The 19736-nt window shown below is 29.6% G+C and overlaps 1 protein-coding gene across 1 annotated transcript; it reads right to left on the reverse strand.

The window, feature by feature from the left end:
* Positions 1-1089: 1089 nt before the first annotated feature.
* LOC111007941 (3-hydroxy-3-methylglutaryl coenzyme A reductase) lies at positions 1090-4237 on the reverse strand. Its single transcript, XM_022280493.2, has 3 exons — positions 2925-4237; positions 2470-2816; positions 1090-1731 (listed from the first exon to the last, which is right to left on the reverse strand). Exons 1-3 carry the CDS (start codon positions 4081-4083, stop codon positions 1483-1485), a joined length of 1755 nt encoding a protein of 584 aa, XP_022136185.1. The 5' UTR covers positions 4084-4237; the 3' UTR covers positions 1090-1482.
* Between the last annotated feature and the right edge of the window lie 15499 nt (positions 4238-19736).

The raw sequence follows: 19736 nt of genomic DNA on the forward strand, positions 1-19736 counted from the left end.
ATTCTTTAAAAAAAATCGACAACTTCTAAAATCGACACTTATTTAGTAGGGTTACTTGGGTCTATAGCATTGTTGGCCGAATTAGGCCATACTTTGTCTTTAGTTTTGGCCAATTGTGGGCCTTAATACGGTTTTTATGTCTAGGCCATGTATATTAGAAGTCTCACTCGTCTTTTCAATTCTCTTTTCTAAGTTGCATGCCTACCAATTTACTAGGGATTTCTTATCACATTTGTTTTAATTATAATATTATTATAGAAAAAAAATAAAGTTGAAAATAAATGTTGTATTACAATAATTTAAAAAAAAACCAAAATTTTGAATATATACCTTACAATTTTATTAATATTTATATATATGTAATTTAGAGGTAAGGGTAAGGTATCAATTGTGTGTTCCCACTCCTTATTGGATTCAAGGTCCGTCACAATAAAGTCCTTGGAAAAAGCCTCGCTTATTTCTCTACCCCACCTCTCTAGATGGATTCCAAGCTGGTGTGTTGAAAAAAGGGGTAAGATATTTGATATGATATTAGTTTTTTGTAATGTTCGAGTTCAACGACGTTAAGAAAATAAGTACATGTCTATTAAGCAGAGTAGAAATATAATATTAGATGTTAAATTACATATCATTAGTTTAGTTGAAAATAACTCATATTTCGAATTAAGGAATTAAATGGGCATCCATAGAATTGGAAACTCATCCAATTTGTATGACCTAATCCATAAACTACTATTTGAAAATTTGTCCTACTTCAATCTTTTAATATCTATTAATATAAAAAAAAACAGTTTTAAAAATTAGAAATTGACACTTATTTAACCAAACATAATTCTAGCTTTTTTCTCTTTTTTTGACTTGAACACTGACCCTACAAAGGTAATTGATGAATTTCTTTTAGTACAAGTGAGGTCAAGGGCCCTCTTGTCCTGTCAATCTTATTCCAACCATTACATGTTGACATAAAAAATAAAAAATAAATACTGAATTGTCAATTTTTCAATAATGATCAGATCTGGTAGTATTTTTATTGAATAAATCTTCCAGTAAAATTTATTCAGAAAAAAGAAGAAAAAAAGTATGAGAGCATTTGTGAAGAAGAGCTTGCATATTTGTTTTAAACATTATACAAGTTTTGAGGATCCCCACCACGGAAAAGAGACCCCCAAAACAAACAGACCACTAAACTTAAAACTTGTTTCCAGCCACCAAGGATGAACAACAAATTCCTACACACTTTTAATCCCAACAAACTCTAAACACAGAACCAAACACAAAACAACAAAGAATTACAAACGTACACAAGTTACAGAACCAAAAAGAACAGAACAATACTGTGTTTTCTAGAAGGGGAAAAAAAAAAGAAGCACTGTTTTTACTAGTTATTTTTTCCTTCTCCTTTTTCTGCTTTATACATTATTATTTCTTAATTCTTCCTACCTCCGGCGTGGCTGGCTCCGGCGAGCTCGGTGGCGGTGGGGACTAGGAGGAGGGAACAACGCTGGCCATGTCTCTGCTAGATCTGTTGTATTTCATGTGGCTCTTCACTAGCTGGCCTGCGGCAAGGGCAGCCATGAGAGAGAGCTCTCCTGCAAGCACAGAACCAGCAACAATGGCGGCCAGTTGCCTGGCATTGGAGCCTGGTGCGTCTCTGTTGGCGCCCTTCACTCCCAGCAGATTCAGACAAGCGGATTGGGAAGCCAATTGGGTGCCCCCACCAACGGTGCCCACCTGCACGGCACAAAGGACAAACAAATTTCAATGCACTTTATATGCCACATGTGGGCAGGAACAGCGAGGCCAAGCCAGATGACCCCTTTTTTTCAGTCTTTGTACAGACTCTATAACCATCATTCTTGTTCTTTACTTATTCTTCTCAAAACGACAAAATAAAGTTTCTTTTGTCCTTGAACTATTAGATTTCATCGGTTTGGTTCCTCCCCACCAATTATTTCTGGGTAAATTACATGTTTGATCAATGAATGGTAAAAAATTGTTCTAGTAAGCCTTGAACCTTTGTTACCTATCATCCTCAAAGTTTCAGCATTGTGTTAATAGATCTTAGAATGATCTCGAAGATTCGGACACTTTTTAAAGTTGGACCTTCCAGAAAGAGGACTCATCTTATAATTTAAGAATGGGAGTGAACTTTCAATTAAATATTTTCTTTTAGACTATAAAATTTGCATATAACAAACCATTCTAACATTAGAAACTGTTTTTGATGGATCATTTTTGGAAAGATCTATACTTATTTTGAAGCCCATCGTTGAGCCACCGACCTATAGATTCAAATAGGGATCTATACACACATCTACACTTGACTCTGCATAAGTTATAATGGAGCTCTTTTAGAACTTCTAAGGTTTAAATGGTTAGCAAATCATAGCAAGAACCAAATCACATATAGAAGAGTCTTTGATTTAACGTGAATCAGTATTGAGAAGGTGGGAAAAGCAAAAGAATTACCTCAATGGAAGGCATGGTGACGGATACGTGAAGATCACGGCCATCATTCACAGCTTCCATCATTGTAATGCAGTGAGAACTCTCCACGTTCTGTGCAGGGTCTTGGCCAGTGGCTATGTAAACGGCAGAAACAATGTTACTGGCGTGGGCGTTAAATCCTCCTAGAGCTCCAGCCATGGCGGACCCAGTAAGGTTTTTAAGCATGTTAAGCTCCACCAAAGCCCCCACGTTTGTTTTCAACACCTTCCTCACCACGTCACCTCTAATAATGGCTTCACAAACCACCGATTTGCCCCTTCCTTCGATCCAGTTCACAGCGGCGGGCTTTTTGTCCGAACAGTAATTTCCTAAATTATTAATAACCAAACGAATTTCATATGAGTTCTATGAATCTGAAGTTTGAAACGAGATTCCGAGTATAGGGGGAAGAAAATCAGATCAAATGTTGTAGTTACCAGAGATGCCGATTACATCCATGTCGGGGAAATCCTCCTGCAAGAAGTCCAGTACGTTCTGCACGCCTTTCGAGACCATGTTCATACCCATGGCGTCGCCGGTGCTGCACAAGAATCTCATATAGAGGTTTTTGCCGGCAATGGCGCACTTGATGTTCTGTAATCTGGCGAATCGGCTAGATTTGTTGAAGACCATAGACAGAGTGTCGAAATTTTCGGGTTCCTCCAAGAACATCTTCAACTCAGCAGCTCTCTTGGCGGTGGCGAATCTCACCACCGGAGCTCTGGTCATTCCATCCCTCAACAACACGCTGTTGGCTCCTCCAGATAGGTGGATGGCCTTGCATCCTCTATTGGTGCTCGCCACCAAGCATCCTTCGGTCGTAGCCATCGGAACTGAAAATTCTCTCCCATCGAGCAGAAGCGGTCCAGCAATCCCCACCGGAATCTGGACGTACCCGATCGGCATCTCACAGCATTGCCCTAGAATCGAATCGTAATCGAAGCCGTCCAAAGGCAGACCAGAGAGAGACTTACCGGTAATCCTCTGTAGCGCCTCGCGGCGGATTGCAGCCGCCCTCGCGCAGTCCCCGAGCTTCGATTCGAGGGAGTACGACGGAGTCGTCCCGGCCACAACGGATTTAACGATCTCCTCATCCTCTTCGTTCAACTTGATCGGAGCTGGCAACGTCAACGGATCAACCACCTTCGGTACTGCGGCGACGGGAGGCGGAACTTGTGCAGGAACAGAACAATCAAGCGCTGCACCACACGGAAGCTTGCGTGAGTCATCCTTAACAATGGCACGCTCATCGTCGTCCTCCGACGTCCACACGTCCGCCGAAGGACGGAGAAACAAGGACTGAACGAAATCGATGCCGAAGAATCCGATGAGGTAAACAAACGACGCAACTAAGGCGACCAGCGCAACGATCTCGGAGGGAGTAACGAAATGCAGAGGAGTAGAGTTGCGGATCTTCTCCCTCCAGCGGCTGAGCAGATAGTACACAACGGAGAAGAAGAGCGTGAAGAAAACGGCATTCGTGATGTACAGAGGGAGCGCCAGAGCGTCCGACGCCTTGGGAGAATCGCCGTCCACGGCCTTCACCTTCACCTTGGTCGTGGTCGTCGACTTCGTCGATCGGCGGCGGGCGTCCATTTATGATATTGCAGTTCAAGGTTCAAACGCCGGCGCCGGATCGGACGGAAGACGGCGGTGGTCGGAAGTGGAAATGGGCCGCTAGTTGCAGAGCAGTGGCCGCCGCGATTCCAGATCAGGGGAACTACTGGCCGGTCTGAGCTTGAACGGAGGAGCTATTGTTAAGCTGTATTTATAGGGTTCTTTTTTCGTGTGAATTCCTTTCAAGCTGGGTCCCACCATTTCTAATAAAAATTTCCCAAAAGTTGTGTAAAGTAAATTTGTATTTTTAAAAAGAAAACTTTACGATATATAAAATATACTAAAAAAAAATTGCGGTATTTTAGAGAAAAAAATATATTTAATTTAAATTTATAAACTTTTCTTACCTTTCTTTCTAAAACAAATGGAATTTTTTTTTAATGTTTTATATAATGAAACTCCATTTTTCTTTTTCTTTTTTTTTAAATAGCGGTAAATGTTATTTGTTTAGAATTTGAGTTTTATATTAAGAGATATTTTATTTTAGTTAAATTGATCAAACCATTAGTAGTCACGTAATTTCTAAATTATATAATAAAAACAGTAAAAGTGATAATGCATTTAAAAATATATTAATTTATTTAGTAAAAAATAATCAGAATAAAACAGGGGATCATTAGTGATTTAATTATGCGTGATGGTAAAATAAACATAATTGTCAAATTTACTTCTATATATAATTATAATTAAAGTAAAAATTCTTTAAAAGGATCAAGAAATTTTTCTCTGTAGGGAACACACGTGTAACACGTGTAATTTTGGCCTTTCCACCTGTCGCTTTCGTTCTTATCTTTTTTTAGATACTTCATCACCATTAACTATTTTTTTATACATATATGTTTGGAAATTTTGTCCCAACTCCTAAGCTTTTGCTAATTCAATTTTCTCAAATTTTTATTATGCTTTTAATTTTTTTTAATTGGTTTATAACCAGCCTTTACATTAATGTCGATATTTAAATATGATCTAACAATAACGAAGTATCAGGATACATATAAAATAATAATAGACGAAGAGAAAAAATTTATTTAAAATATTGAATTATTTGACTCATCCTGTATTATTTTTATTAAATCGATCTACTTCTTCGTGTCACATCGCAACAAATTATCATTTATTTATCTAATTAACATATCATCCAAAGGTAGAGTGAAGAAGAAATGAAGTAATAATAATCTCTTTTAATATATAAATATATATAGTTCAACTATTGCAAAGTTGAAATCAACGTTAAGAATGGTAATAATTGTGTTATCTAGTTATAGAGTAACCAACACAGTCATCGAATAAAAATACAAGCATCTTTTTAAAATAAGAAATAGTAAAAATTGTGTAGAGTGAAAAAGGAGATTTTCCCCCTTTTTCTTTTTGGAAAAATGAATTAAAGAAAAGGGGTTTTTCTTTTGTTTGTTTGTTTGAAAAAACTTTTAAGAAGTATTTATTCAAAAAAAAAGGGAAGAAAATTAATTTGGAACGTACTTTTTTAAGAAGTAAACTGTCCAAAATTATTGTATTTTTATAAATGAAAATTGTAAAACAATTTAAAAAATAGAACCTTTTGTTTCAAAAAGTTACATAAAAAATTGATAACATTTCTTAAAAATAACAACAAACGACATGCACTTGTTAATAACAAAATAAATTATAGACATAAAATGAATGATGAAAAAAAAAATCCAAAAGTTACCTAAAAGGCCCAAGCCAACTTAAAAGAAAAATATTTAGATGCATTTAGTAACAATATTTTGTTTACTGCCACTAAAATTTTGACGATTAAGAAAAAAAAATACATAAAAAGGGAGATTATTTTTCTATTTTTCAGAAAAATTACAAACTGTCAAATTTTTATTGATGGTCGGTATAAAAATAGGTGTTAGATCGATAAAAATGTAATTATTATACAAAATAAAAATGAAAATTTATATATACACACGTACCTATATACATATTCGTACCAACTAATCTATATCTATTCAACGTACAATCACTACGTTTTTCTATAAGAAAAAAATTTATTGACTATTTTTAATTTTGGTTTGGACCTTGAATGAGTATAATTATAGGTATTTACTACCGTATTTTTACTTAAATGACAACAAAGTTTTTCTTAAAAAAGGAAAAAATATAGTTGATTAATTATTTTTAATTTATGTTTGGACTTTGATGTTTTAACACAAGCTTTTTGTTCAAAAAAATAAAAATAAAATTAACACACGCTTTGTATTTAATATCAACTATTAACATTATAAATAGGGGAATAACTTAGGTGGAGATAATGTGTGATGTAATTAATAATTTCGTATTCTTTTATAAATTATAAAATAAAATATAAATAATAACATATTTTGGCATATATTAATAATATTTATATATTATGAAGTTTGCATAATTCTATTGGATAAAAACTCCCTTATTTAAATTGTAATCTATAGAAAAAAAATACATATATAACACATTTATCTTCATGACTTAAAATTAAGATTTAATTTTGAATTTAAACTTTCAAATCTAACCCCAAAAAAAAAAACAACTTAAAAACTACGCACTACAATTTGTAAATAGTTTTTTAAAAATTTATTATTGTTTTAGAACTACCTTCGTAGGTATTGGAAACAAATATATTAAAATTTCACAAATTATTGGTAAATGTATTGCTTATAGCTGTTTTTAATTTTAAACAAACCTACCACCATATTGGTATAATGTATGAAATCAACATTACTATATATAAAGAGAACTGAAGATGTATTAAAAAATCTATATATAAGATTAGTGTTTAAAAATAATTAAAAAAAAATTGTAAATGTGAATCAATCATGAAGCAACCGTAATATTATATATCAATAATGTATGAACCATGTGAATCTTGCCAAACGAGATTATGTCAGATGTTTAATTAAAATAAAAAAAAAGAATATATATATATATATATATAGGGAGAGAGGGGGAGAGGTTTATATGTGTTTTTTGTTGTAATTTTTGTACAAATAATAATTTAAATTAATTTATGATATTGTAGATATTAATGTATCTTTATTGTATTACTGACAAACATGTGAGAAAAAGGAATACAATTCTTGGACCCAAAAAAGAAAAATAAAATAGGTTGCTGCCTCAAAATTTAAGTTTGGTATTTATTTCGACACTTTTATTCTTTGAGATATGAAATATTGTTTTAAATAGTCATTGAGTTCATTTGACCGTTACTTTACTATCAGAAAAAATTACGTGGTATTTATTATCTAATAGGGCTTGTTTATTTGTTGAATTACGTTTATATTATTGTTTTTCTTTTTTTTTGTGATTGGATCTTTGAGTTGGCAATTTTCTTCCGCTTTCTCTCTTCTTCCGCTTTCTCTCCTCTCTCTTCTCCTTCCTTACTTCTTATCCTCCTATAGTAACCTTTGACAATGTTGTCGTCTCCCTCATCTCTCATCAACGTTCATTGGTGACGAAGAAATGAGAACGAAACCACCTTAGATCTAGAACGAAGGTGGAGCTTTTCCCCTTCATTTCAGATCTAAAACAAAATGAAGGTGAACTCCCTTTTTTCTGTTAGATTTGGATGTTTAATGGTGACGGAGGCAACTGTGAGCGGTAACGAAGATGCAAATGCAACGAATATTGACAAGGGAGGAAGGGAAGAATGATACCAATAAAATCATCCGAGGTCGAGGAGAAGGAGAAGAAAGAAGAGGACAAGAGAAGGAAAAAGAGAAAAAAAGAGAATATTGCCAAACTCACATGTTCAATCACAAAAATAAAAATAATAATAATAATAAAAAGACCATATCAGAACTATTTTTCTGTAAATTACTGAGACTCAAAGAATTTTTTTATAACTTCAAGAACGAAATAAACATTGATATCAAAACTAAATAATTTAAATTTGAACGAATTAAGACTTTTTTCTCTTCATTTCATCGTTTTTCTAAAAGTAAAAAATAAAAATATGTTTAGCAGTTATTTTATGTTATTTTTTAGTTTAAAAACAATGAACATGTTTGTTTGATTATTGCATTTAAAAAAATTAAAAATGGAAGTTGATCTTTGAAAATTAACTTTAAAAAACAGTCAAAATTCATTTTAATTTTTTATATTTTGCATGTGCAATTGGGTAAAAAAAACAAAAACAATAAAAATAACAAATTAATTATTTTTCCACAAAAACTATATAATTCTTTTTTTTATTAACGAATAAACACATTGTTTCTTTACAATACAAAAAAGGACAAAAAATATTGCCAAACAAATCTCTAATTTTTTTTCCTTGTTATGTCAAGAGGTACGATCAATTCAGCCTTTTGATATAATTATTTTAAAATATATATATAGAGAGAGTGAATTTGAAAAAAAAAAAAAGAATATACAGAGGATAATTAGAGTGGAAACAGAGATTTTTAAGTATAAAATTTTACCTCCTAACCAATCTTATTCTTATATATAGTATTTGGATTCTAAAAATCTTGTAGTTAGCATCTTTATTTTTTCATATAAATTTTTATTCTAAGGTAAACTGCCCCGCCCTAGGGATGATAATTAGTATTTATTAATTGAGTTATTTGGAGTTAGAAGAGATATTAAATGTTGGTAAATGAATGGTTAATAATTAAAAAGTACAATAGCATTTAATTTTCTCCGATCAAGTTTAATAGATACACGTACTTTTAAAAAAATGTTGAATATGTTCTTAAACTTTAAAAATGATCTAATAAATCTTTAAACTTTTAATTTTGTGTATAATAAATTTATTAACTTTCAATTTTACATTTAATAGGTAATGGATATATTTGACATTTTAAAAAATTTACGGATTTATGAATAGATCTATTATTAATAATGAACCTGTGGAAAATTAATTTGATTATAAATTTGTCGGACACTTTTTTAAGTTAAAAAATTATTAGAAAAAAAAAAGTAGAAATCAAATAAGAGAATAGTAAAAGAATCTCATTGGGAGATTCCCCCACGGCAAACTTGAGAAATGTCTTTTGGGAGCATATGCTTTGTCCTTTTCTAATATATATATATATATATATTGAGGAAACTTTTCTAATATATTTTCATATCATATGCTTAATTTATTTCATTAAAATATAAATTTTGTCATTTAACCATAAGATTTGATGAAAATTAATCTTTTGTAGTAGTGCTGTTAAAAAAATGGACCATTTTTACCTTTGAATGATACATGAGATTCCAATAATAGTTTTTCTTTTTGATCCCTAGATTACATATTTCTGTTTAATGAAGTTGGTGTGAGGACTAATTTGAAAATAATTGAAAAGTTAAAAAGTACGTTAAAATTTCTCGAGGGACGTGTAATTCGTACGTTAGGAAGTATACATATACTAAAATTGGATAGTTGAGTATATGTTTAGGAAGTGAATTTACTTATTTCATGTTATAAATTCGCTAATCCTATCACCTATATATCAAGTCTATATAAATGTAGATATGTTTCATCTCAACTAAATACATTAGTGATATTATTTTCTTCTAAAATTAAAGATTAAAGATTCAAATTTCACATTTCTAGTTTAATTTAAAGTGTTTAAAAGAAAGAAATCGTTTAAATCTCATTTTTATCTCTAAATTTCTAAGAATATCTATTGTAGTATTTGAATTTAAAAAGTAGATATTTTATTATTTTCTTTATTTTATCATCAATGTTTATAGATGAAAGATACTGAGACTTTTTCAAATATGGGCATTAACATATGTTGACATGGACATACAGTAAAGCTACATAAATCGATTGAAGCGAGTATGAAGCGAAACGAAGTTTGATTCTAACATAAATATGGTTGGAATTCACGGATAAATTTCTTTAATATAAATAATAATAAATAAAGAACCACACAACTTTTTCATGAGGTGATGTATCTTTTTCAAATGGCAAAAAATCACATGTCATTTATCACAGCTTTATACGAACGAAATATGACTTTTTAAATGATTACAAATAGTCTATAAATAGGCCGTTCATAAGAAAAATCTTCTCTCAAATTCTTATAGTTAAAGTGTTGCATTTGTAATTCGTCCTATTACGAGAAATAATTATTCGTTACACCTTAAGCATCATAGAGAGAACAACTACAAGTTTTTATTTTCTTATTTTCTTTAAGAAAATTTTAAATCAACGGTAAACTTGTAAATACCTTTCTTTGCAAGGATCAATATAGCCCTTCCATTTTCAAATTTAAAGATTGAATTAAAAATTTGAAAGTGTAGATCACAAAATATAATAAATTAAAAAATGGGACCAAAGTGAAATTAAAACAATAAGTACTTATTCAGAGTCCACACTCACAGACGTGTTCGGTCGTAGTCCTGGGGATTTGCGGAAATGTGCTTCACATGTCTAAAATAACTAAAATAAGTACATAAAATAAAATAATTGTGCTAAAAAACAGAGCATTAAATTTATATCCTAGATAAATTCGACATCGAGATAAATCGACACTTTCGTAACATGGTAAAAAATTCAAAAAAAATTTACTATCATATTAATTAATTTTAACTTTAAATATTGATTTATTAATTTAAATATTTATTACGGATTTTTTATTTTTATAATATTTCTAAATATATATATCTACGTCAAAATTTTTGGATATTTTTATCGATATATTTATAAAATTGAAATTTATCGATTTTTAAAAACCTAAAAAAAACATATGAGAGAGAGACGGATCCGACGATAATAATGGGAGAGAGAGTAAGAGAATGGCATGAAAAACGTGGAAGCTGTCTGCTATTTTTCGTGCTACGGTGGGGCCCGCGCATGTGGGGAACGCCAACTAAAGCATCTCACTTGGCCCATTTGGTTAAATTAGACGACCATTTAACAATTTTTTTTTTACTAATTTCAGAATTAAAATATCGTGATTTTGAATATCTATACTTTTGTATTGTATTAAAAAAATTAATTTATTTTAATTTTAGATTTAGATTTTCTTTTTTACTTCATCAATAATAAGACTAGAAAATTACAAATATGAGTTTAAAGTTAGGGATGACAAAAAAATCCACAAGACCCGATTCGATTGGATCGGGGATAGGATGGGATGGCCCCCGATCCCGTCCCGCCCCGTTGCCATCCTAGTTAAGGTACTTTTCTTCTTATCTAGAGGTCGGAACTTCAATCCACAATCTTCACATTTGTCCTAAAAAAAATAGAAAATTTGATTAGTTTTCGAAATAAATAGATATCTTTTCTAGTTGAATTTAGATTTGAATTGACTCAAATTGACCTAAAGTGTTTATTGGGCTAATAATAGATTAACTTCTTTTTTTAAGTTCAATAATACCAGATGTATAATGTCTTTAACTAATTTGTCTAATTTCATTAATTTTTTGGTCGGTTGAAATTTATTTATTTATTCTGTGTCCTATCTAGCCAAATTATCATGGTTTAGCATGGTTCAATTATATGTACCCAAAATCTATGAAATATATATACACACATGCACATGCATGTGGAAATATGATTAAAAAAAAATGCCTTAATTAATGGGTTTTCAAATTTTAAATTTAAAACTTTTCAATTTTCCCCTTGCGCATGAATTTTTCTCATGTGTTGTCTCAAAGTAGTTGCAATTATTTTCTCATTTCACATTGCATCAATTTTTCTCTATTTTACTTTTTTTTTTTTAGTAAATTCTCTATTTTACATTGATAAAGGTAAACTATAAAATTAGTATTTTCTATCGATAATTAGCAATATAGGTAGGGAGGTTCATTTTTTTCATGGGTCTGTTCGCGTGGAGACCTGCCTAAAAATGGAGCGAGCAATCTCCGTTTAAATTCTTCATTCCCTACTCCACGTCATTTTTTTAATATCTATATATATACACACTAAAATAATTATATTTTCTTCTTTATATATATACATGTATTGAAAAAAATAATGTATTCTTCCCTATCCACCCACCTAATATACATATCTGAGAGAATTAGACCTTAGAAATTAAGTAATTAAAAAAAATCTTTAAGAAAAGAATATTTATTGACAAATAATTTTAAAAATAAAAAATAAATGGGAAAATTTTCCTTACGAGGATCGGTGGAGAATTTCACAGAGACGGGAAATTAAATGGGTGGTGGGGATGGGACGGGGTCCTCGCCCCATCCCTAGATATAGGTAAAATAGAATAGGGGTGGGCGTGCGTGTTTTTATTTTTATATATATATATTTTGGTATTACATTAACAATTTTTTTAAGAAATTTTTATTAATAACCTTAGTTTAACTGCTTTATCTCGGATATATTGTAGTTAAAAAAAAAAAACTTAATAATACATCAAGATTGACTTAAAAATGACAATTCTAAGATTATTTCCTACTTTTTCTTGTCACTATCAAAATTTTAATTAGATTTATAGAAAAAAATTGGCTGAGAGTCTTGAAACATATTATAGATTGTCACGTTTTTAATATTTAAGTAAAAATATTCGCAAACATAAATTTAATAAAATAAAAATCAAGAACTTAGAGACTTACATGAGATCTTTTAAAATTTAAAGACGAAAAAAATACAAACATATTAACTTCTAATTTAAAGAAAATTTTAAAAAAGAGTTTCTGGTTGGTTTTCTATTTTTTTAAAGTAAAAGTTGACAGGTTTGGTCAGCATTATGGATTTAATAGTGATAGGTATACCCTTACATCACATTTCTCTCGTTAAAAATAAAAATAAAAAACCCCATATGCTTTCATAACCTTTATATTCATGTTTAAAAATAAAATTTTTTTCTTTCATAAACTCAATTTTATTTTAATTCAATAATTGAATAAATGCCTTATTTATTTAGTTGCTCGGAGTTATCTTTCATATGGCCAATTTATAGTTTAAAAGAACAACCATTTTAATTTTAACTTTATCTTACATTTAATATATAGATAAAGGTAAATTGTGAATATGTATGTTAATGTACTGACGATGTGGCCACGTGATCATGTGACCATGTTGTCATATATGTTTGTTTAATAAATTATCGTCTTTTGGTTGTTTGGATACTAAAACAAGAAAAAAAAATTTCAAATACCAAAATGATATTTAAACTAACCAAATATTGTTTTGGAACCCTCATAAAAGAAGAAACAGAAGGAGAACTACGAGGTTTATCCTTTATTAAAAATTTGTGAGTTTGTGTATGTGTTTGGTTTCATAATTTGACGATAAAAAAATAAAGAAAAAACTACCATCACAGATGGTTTATTGTTCGAGATCGATCAAGATAAATAAAAAATATTTAAGCAGGAAATTACTTCAGACCGTGAGAATTAATTTCCTATTGTCTTTCTGGTTCAGACAAAAAAATTTTCCTTTTTTCTTTTCTAATTTAACATGTAGGTGGAGATTTTAATTTGGATTTTTTTTTAGATATATCAAGTTGGAGGTTATAATTCCTATCAAATAAAAAATTAATAAATTAAAAATATAATTAGTTAATTGGTTAATTTTGCCTCCCAAAAAAATGGCACTTCTACCCGTGACTGTTAACTCCATTATCACGTGGAATTAATTTTTAAAATATTTAAATATTGACAATATTGGAGTATTTAAGTATTTATATTATATTGCCGTATGCTTATTTAAAAACTTTTTTTTGTTAATATTAAAATAAATGTCTATATATGTATAATATATAGCTGTTTTTTTATTCGTCAACGTCCAACTTACACACTCGACTAATCTCATCGAACAATTGGTTGACTCTACTATATTTAAACATACTTCCTTGAAATTCTTTAGAATTAAGACAAATGGGCAACCCAGAAGGATTAATATACTATTTTTATGACAAAAGTAATAATAAAAATTCTCGTAAACTACTTAGATATATTAGTAACATACATATTTATTACTTCATATATGTGTGATAATTTTATCGTGTGTGGTTTTTGTTTTCCTTCCTTCTTTATTTTGATTTTGATATAAATGTGTCGATTTTGTACAAAGAAATAAGGTGAGATGTCATACACTTGAATTTACATAGTTCGTGAGAGATTGACAAATTCATAACTTGGGACATAGTCCAAACGTCATGTAAGTTCTAACCAACGAGTCAACTATCCTCGTAGATTATAAAGTTTAAACTGAATTTAATATTTTTTTATTCTAAACGGGTTTTTCAATCGTAGATTTCAAGTTTTTTTTTTTTAATTTCTATTATATATTCTTCTTTTATAAAAAATAATAAACGTGGAAAAGGGAGCAATAATTAAAACAAATAGGATAATATAAGATTAGTTTTTTAATCTTCCATTTCTCAAAGGCATTGGCTGTCATGAAGATTTAGGAAATCTCTCTCTTTTTTATTTTCCCGCCATTTTTAGTCGTTAAAGGAATGGATTAAAAAATAAATATTCTTGAAATTAGTAAAATATTTATTTCATATAATCCTAGAGATTTTGAATTTCTTGTTCTTTCTCCGTTTTAATAAAATATTAATAATAAAATGATATGACCGTATTTAATTGCATCCACGATTGTTCTCAAGCAACAAACACTCCCAAAAATTAAAATTTATAATATTCTTCATATTAAGTAAAAAATTTCAACGAAAATGTAAATAATATTTGAATTTGGAATATTGCATACTTGCCTTTGGGAAAAATAAAAAATTACATAATTTGGCATATGTGTCCTAATGATATTGCAAGAGATATTAAATGCTATAAAGCATAGTACTAAAAAAATTGTTATACTAAAGCATAACATAAAGGGCGGCACATGAGCACAGCTCACGACTCAACATTACAAGAAAAAATCACTTTCTGCGACAAAAATCTAGTGACGTAAAAAAAACGTTGCTGAAATGTGACAAAAATACCATTCGTCTCAAAAAGTAGCGACGAAAAGGGGTAATGTTGCAAAATACTTGCAATGACAAATATAAATGTTTATGGTTTTACGAAAACAATGTCATTATGATGTCATTTTTTAGGTTGCCATGAAACTATACTTTTTTTCTTTATGGTTGAAACGATTGCGTTTTGGCGAAATGTTTAAAGTGTTTCCATAAAACTATACCATTTTATTGAGATTAGAAGTTTATGGTACGTTTAGTTAGTGATTTGAAAACACAAATTTTAGAACAATGAATTCAATGAAAATGTATTGTTTCATGTTTTTAGTGTTTCCGAATATGTTATTGGTAAAAGATTTGAAAATTGAATCACAATTTTAAAAATTATTCAACATGTGTTTAATGATATATTTGTAAACGAATATAGTTATGAACTAAATATTTAGTTCTATCTAAAATATTATTAACTACGTTTTACATGTTTAATTTTAATAAAATTGAAATGATAAAATAGTATATTTATAAAAAAAAATTATCTTTTTTAACCTAATTTTTCATTTTTAGAGTTTAAAATTCAAAATATGAAAACAATGAAAATGTGAAAATATTATTTTTCGAATTTTCAAAAAAACAAAAAAAATTCTCAAATAGATATTTATCTGAAAACAGAAATTTATCTGAAAACAAAAAATAGAACGTGGCCCAACTTTAATTCTCAACAAATATTTGAGAAGAAAAAAAAGATAAAGAAGGTCCTCCATATATACCATCAAGGGTGGTTTGAGGATTCCACGTTGGTTTTATTTATTTTTTTTTTCCTAATAGAAAATTTTCTCCATGTTTTTTAAATTGAAAATATTTTAATAGAAAAAAACTGATCAAAATTTTAAAAAATATATACAAAATTGAACTCATGGATTATATTAAGTTATTATTTCATAAATATATAGGAGAAATCACACTGCATAGCATAGGTTTGATATGTATTTTAAAAAATATCACAACTTTTTTTCTAATACAGCGTAAGTGTGAATTTTCGTATGTTTTATTTTATATTATATTTAAACTTGAGTTTGCTTTGGATTATACAATTTTTTTATTTTAAATTATCTTTTATATATATATATATATTAGACACTAAATTGTCTTTTATATTTAAAAATACATATTGAGGTAAATCTTTTGCATATTTTAGAATAAAAGTAATAATAATAATAATTAAGCTTCTAGATCGACATTAGGGTCAAAGATCACAGAAAACAGCCTCATCTTTCTTAAAATTAACTAAAAAAACAAGTCATATAGTTGATCTCATTCCTACATCTTACGGATGAATCGATCCAAGTATAGTAATTTAGTAAATAAGACACTTATTACCATCCTAAAAGCTTTTGGTAAAAGATTGATGATTTGGTAATCTACCTCTACAATTGTTGAACTAAAAAAAATAAAATTGATGATTTGATAATAGAGAAAAAAAAAGGTTAATTGAACACGTAAGCTAGCACCCCAACAGTAATCATCGATATCACAATCAACATCCTGACCGAGCCTCATGGCCATTGTTTTGTTGAAACACGCTAAAAGTAGGTAAAAGAAAGTCCAAAATGGTACTTTGAAGAAATCGAGCTCTAATGACTTGATCATCGCATTAGGCTTTTCAAGAACTATTAGAGATTTATCAAAAAATCGTAGTCCTAATCTTTTAAATTCGATGACAATCCGCTTCTTTTCGAAAAGTAAACATGTAGATGAATTTAATCAAAACATATAGACGAGTTTAAACTAATCAATGGTTTGATAATCGAATTCAAAACCTTCTCATCCATGTAGTTGAAGATTATGATAAAGAAACTTATGTTACAACTACACATTGGAATGGAAATGCACCAATCTCATTAAGTAATCTCAATAAAGTCAAAAATTGTTTAATACTTTTGTTTGTTTGTTAGTTTAATTTTCTCTAATACATTTAATACTTTTGTTAACTAAAGGATCAAACTCTAATCTAATGCTAAGTTGTTTTTAGTTTGCCGTTACATTTCATTTTAATATCTTGTTTGGCAATTTCTTTCTAATACTTGTACTAGGCTTAGTCAATCAATCTAATTTGATATAGAATTTTCAGTTTCATTAAATTCAACCTTAATCTAGTAAAACAAATGCGTCCAAATTTTTTTTTTTTCGGTATCAACCTTAATCTCAATTGGTTAATGCATACATTCTCAATAAAAATAGTGAAGGTTCGAATCGTCCCCGACATTTTGTTGAACTGAAAAAGAGGGGAAAAACTTTCACATTTTTTAAAATTTATGTAACTAAGATGTAAGTATTTTATTAGATTGGATAAAGATAATTTCATAAACTATGAGACCCTTTTTTTCAATAATGTTTTTTCTTAATTTATTTTTGAAATAATGCCTGTTTGAAATTTATTTCGAAAGTAATACTTTGTTAATACATGGTCGTCTTTTCCAAGAGACAATCATGGGACGTAGCGTTCTATTAGTATTGTGTTTAATTTTTTTTTGGAAAATAAAAACAAACATTAAAATATTATATATTATGGGTATTGACACTTGTGGTAATATTTTTACCATTTGTTTGATGCCCTCATTTTTTAGAAAATTATGATCATGGACCCACTTCTTTTTTTTCCTCTCTTCTCTTCAAAAAAATATATTATAATTCAAATAATGGAAGAGATTCTAATTTACAACTGTTGATTAAAAAAAAATCTAATTTACAACTCGGAGATGATTAATGTGTAGAGTAATCTATAAACCTTATTTAAATGGAATGGATTCATTTTTAAATATATAATTGGAAAGGAATCATTTACCTTACAACTACGTGATGCATTAATGATTCTCATTAAATAGCTATAATTAAGTTTATAATCTATTTAATGATATGGTAGGTTCCATAGGAGCGATAAAATGAGGAGAATTTTTTTTTCCATTTTTTTTTATTTTATTGTCATGCTCTTGAAAATTAAAGTCAACCTTTGCGTAAATTCATTGTAATGGATTAGTACAATAGAATTATTATAATTAATTATATTAAAAAATGGACGGTGTTCAAAAAATCTGATAACTTAAAAAATCGATAAACCCAATTCAAACAGTAAATGTACTGGATTATAATCATATTTGAGTTGGATTAGGTTCAAATAAATGAAAATTATACCGTTAAGTTGGTTCGAGGATTCACCTAAAATAAGATTGGGTTGAACTGAACCAACTTTAACCTATTATTAATTTTAAAACTATTTTTGTTATTTACCATAGCAATGTCTTTTATAAACAACTTTTTAAAGTTTTTGAAGTGTTTTTTTTCGCCATATAAATAAATATCGACTTACAGATCTTGATTTAATGTTAGACAATATATAAATAAATGTTTAACATATTATCATTTACTGTTTTTATCCACTCAATACTTTTAATTAGTGGCTTGAATAACTCGAATCAATCCAATCCAAATATTTCATGGTAAATTGAGTTGACTTTACTATTTAATAAGGGTTATTTAAGTTAAATAAATTTACTGTCCAAACAATTGAGTTAGATCTAAAAAGTACTTAAACTCAGTCCAGACCATCAACACCCCCTTAATAATAAAAATGAAAGTTAAATTTGAAAAATGAAGTAATTTAATAACACTTTGTATTATAATTAATTAAAAATAATATGTTTATGACGATAAAAGAAAGATCAACTACGCATGACTAAGCTGAAGCGAGCATAGCTCAAACAGTAACTGACATATGTTTCGAGAGGTTATGAGTTCAATCCTCTACTCTACATCCACTACCACTACCTCCACGTATTGTACTAAAAAAACTACACATTGTTAATAATTCTTTTTACCTTTGAAAAAAATTAATAATGATATCTGAAGAGAAATTTTATTTAAAATAAATTTAATATGAAATTAAAAAATGTCATAATGTTTTCTAAAAACATGGTATAAATGTGATTTTTCTTGGCTGGTTAATTTTGATATTGATTTGAATTATGTGATTTTTTAAAATGTTAAACACTCTACAGTCATTGAAAATACATATTGTTTATGCAAGGATATGCACAACAGTGTATTTCAGATTGCAGCTCGAACTCGGCCTCCGGACCGATCTGAGCACTTGGGCGGACGTGCACAAAAAGGTGAGCACTCCGACGATCAAGTCAGTATAGGTCGGATTCCCAGTTTAGTTCGAGGCCAGAAATCATCGTACCTGATCGTGGAGTGAAGTCCTCTACTTATGGGTGGTGGTCCCGCTAATCTCGCAACGGTTACACCCGGTAATCTCGGGATCGTCGGTTACACCCGGTAATCTCGGGACCGACAATTATGCCCGATAATCACGCCGCTGACAGTAGTTCGCATCGGCCCCCACCGAGCTTCCCGGTAGGTCGGACCTCGGCCAGGTTCACCTCGGCCCTCATACTTGGCATCTGTCAACGCTAGTAGTGGTTATCTCGGCCGTCCGAGCTGGGCATGACTCATGAGTCATCTTGGAGCCCCAATAGGGGTCCTCCACGTGTCCAGGGTATTCTCTTCCCCAAACACATATTTATCATATGCCTTTTAGGTAAATGTCCCAAAGAATACTCAGCCATCATAAATATCATTTGTAGAGAAATTTTACTCCATAACATAAAATTAATATGTATTTTAAAAAATATCACAAAATTTTTCCTTTCTTTTTTTTCCAACATACCACACGTGTAACTTTCTTAATTTGTTGCATATTACATGAGTATGATTTTGATTAGAATTATACTATTTTTATCAAATTTCAAACTTTCTATC

Source organism: Momordica charantia, assembly GCF_013281855.1.
Source record: "Momordica charantia cultivar OHB3-1 chromosome 4 unlocalized genomic scaffold, Mcharantia_2.0 BLBB01000004.1, whole genome shotgun sequence".
Taxonomy (NCBI): Eukaryota; Viridiplantae; Streptophyta; class Magnoliopsida; order Cucurbitales; family Cucurbitaceae; genus Momordica; species Momordica charantia.

Coding starts and splice junctions, on each gene's coding strand:
- LOC111007941 (XM_022280493.2), bottom strand. CDS start 4,083: ATGGACGCCCGCCGCCGATCGACGAAGTCGACGACCACGACCAAGGTG. Junction 2,817..2,924: donor GGATGTAATCGGCATCTCTG/GTAACTACAACA, acceptor TTAATAATTTAG/GAAATTACTGTTCGGACAAA. Junction 1,732..2,469: donor TCACCATGCCTTCCATTGAG/GTAATTCTTTTG, acceptor TGTGCCGTGCAG/GTGGGCACCGTTGGTGGGGG.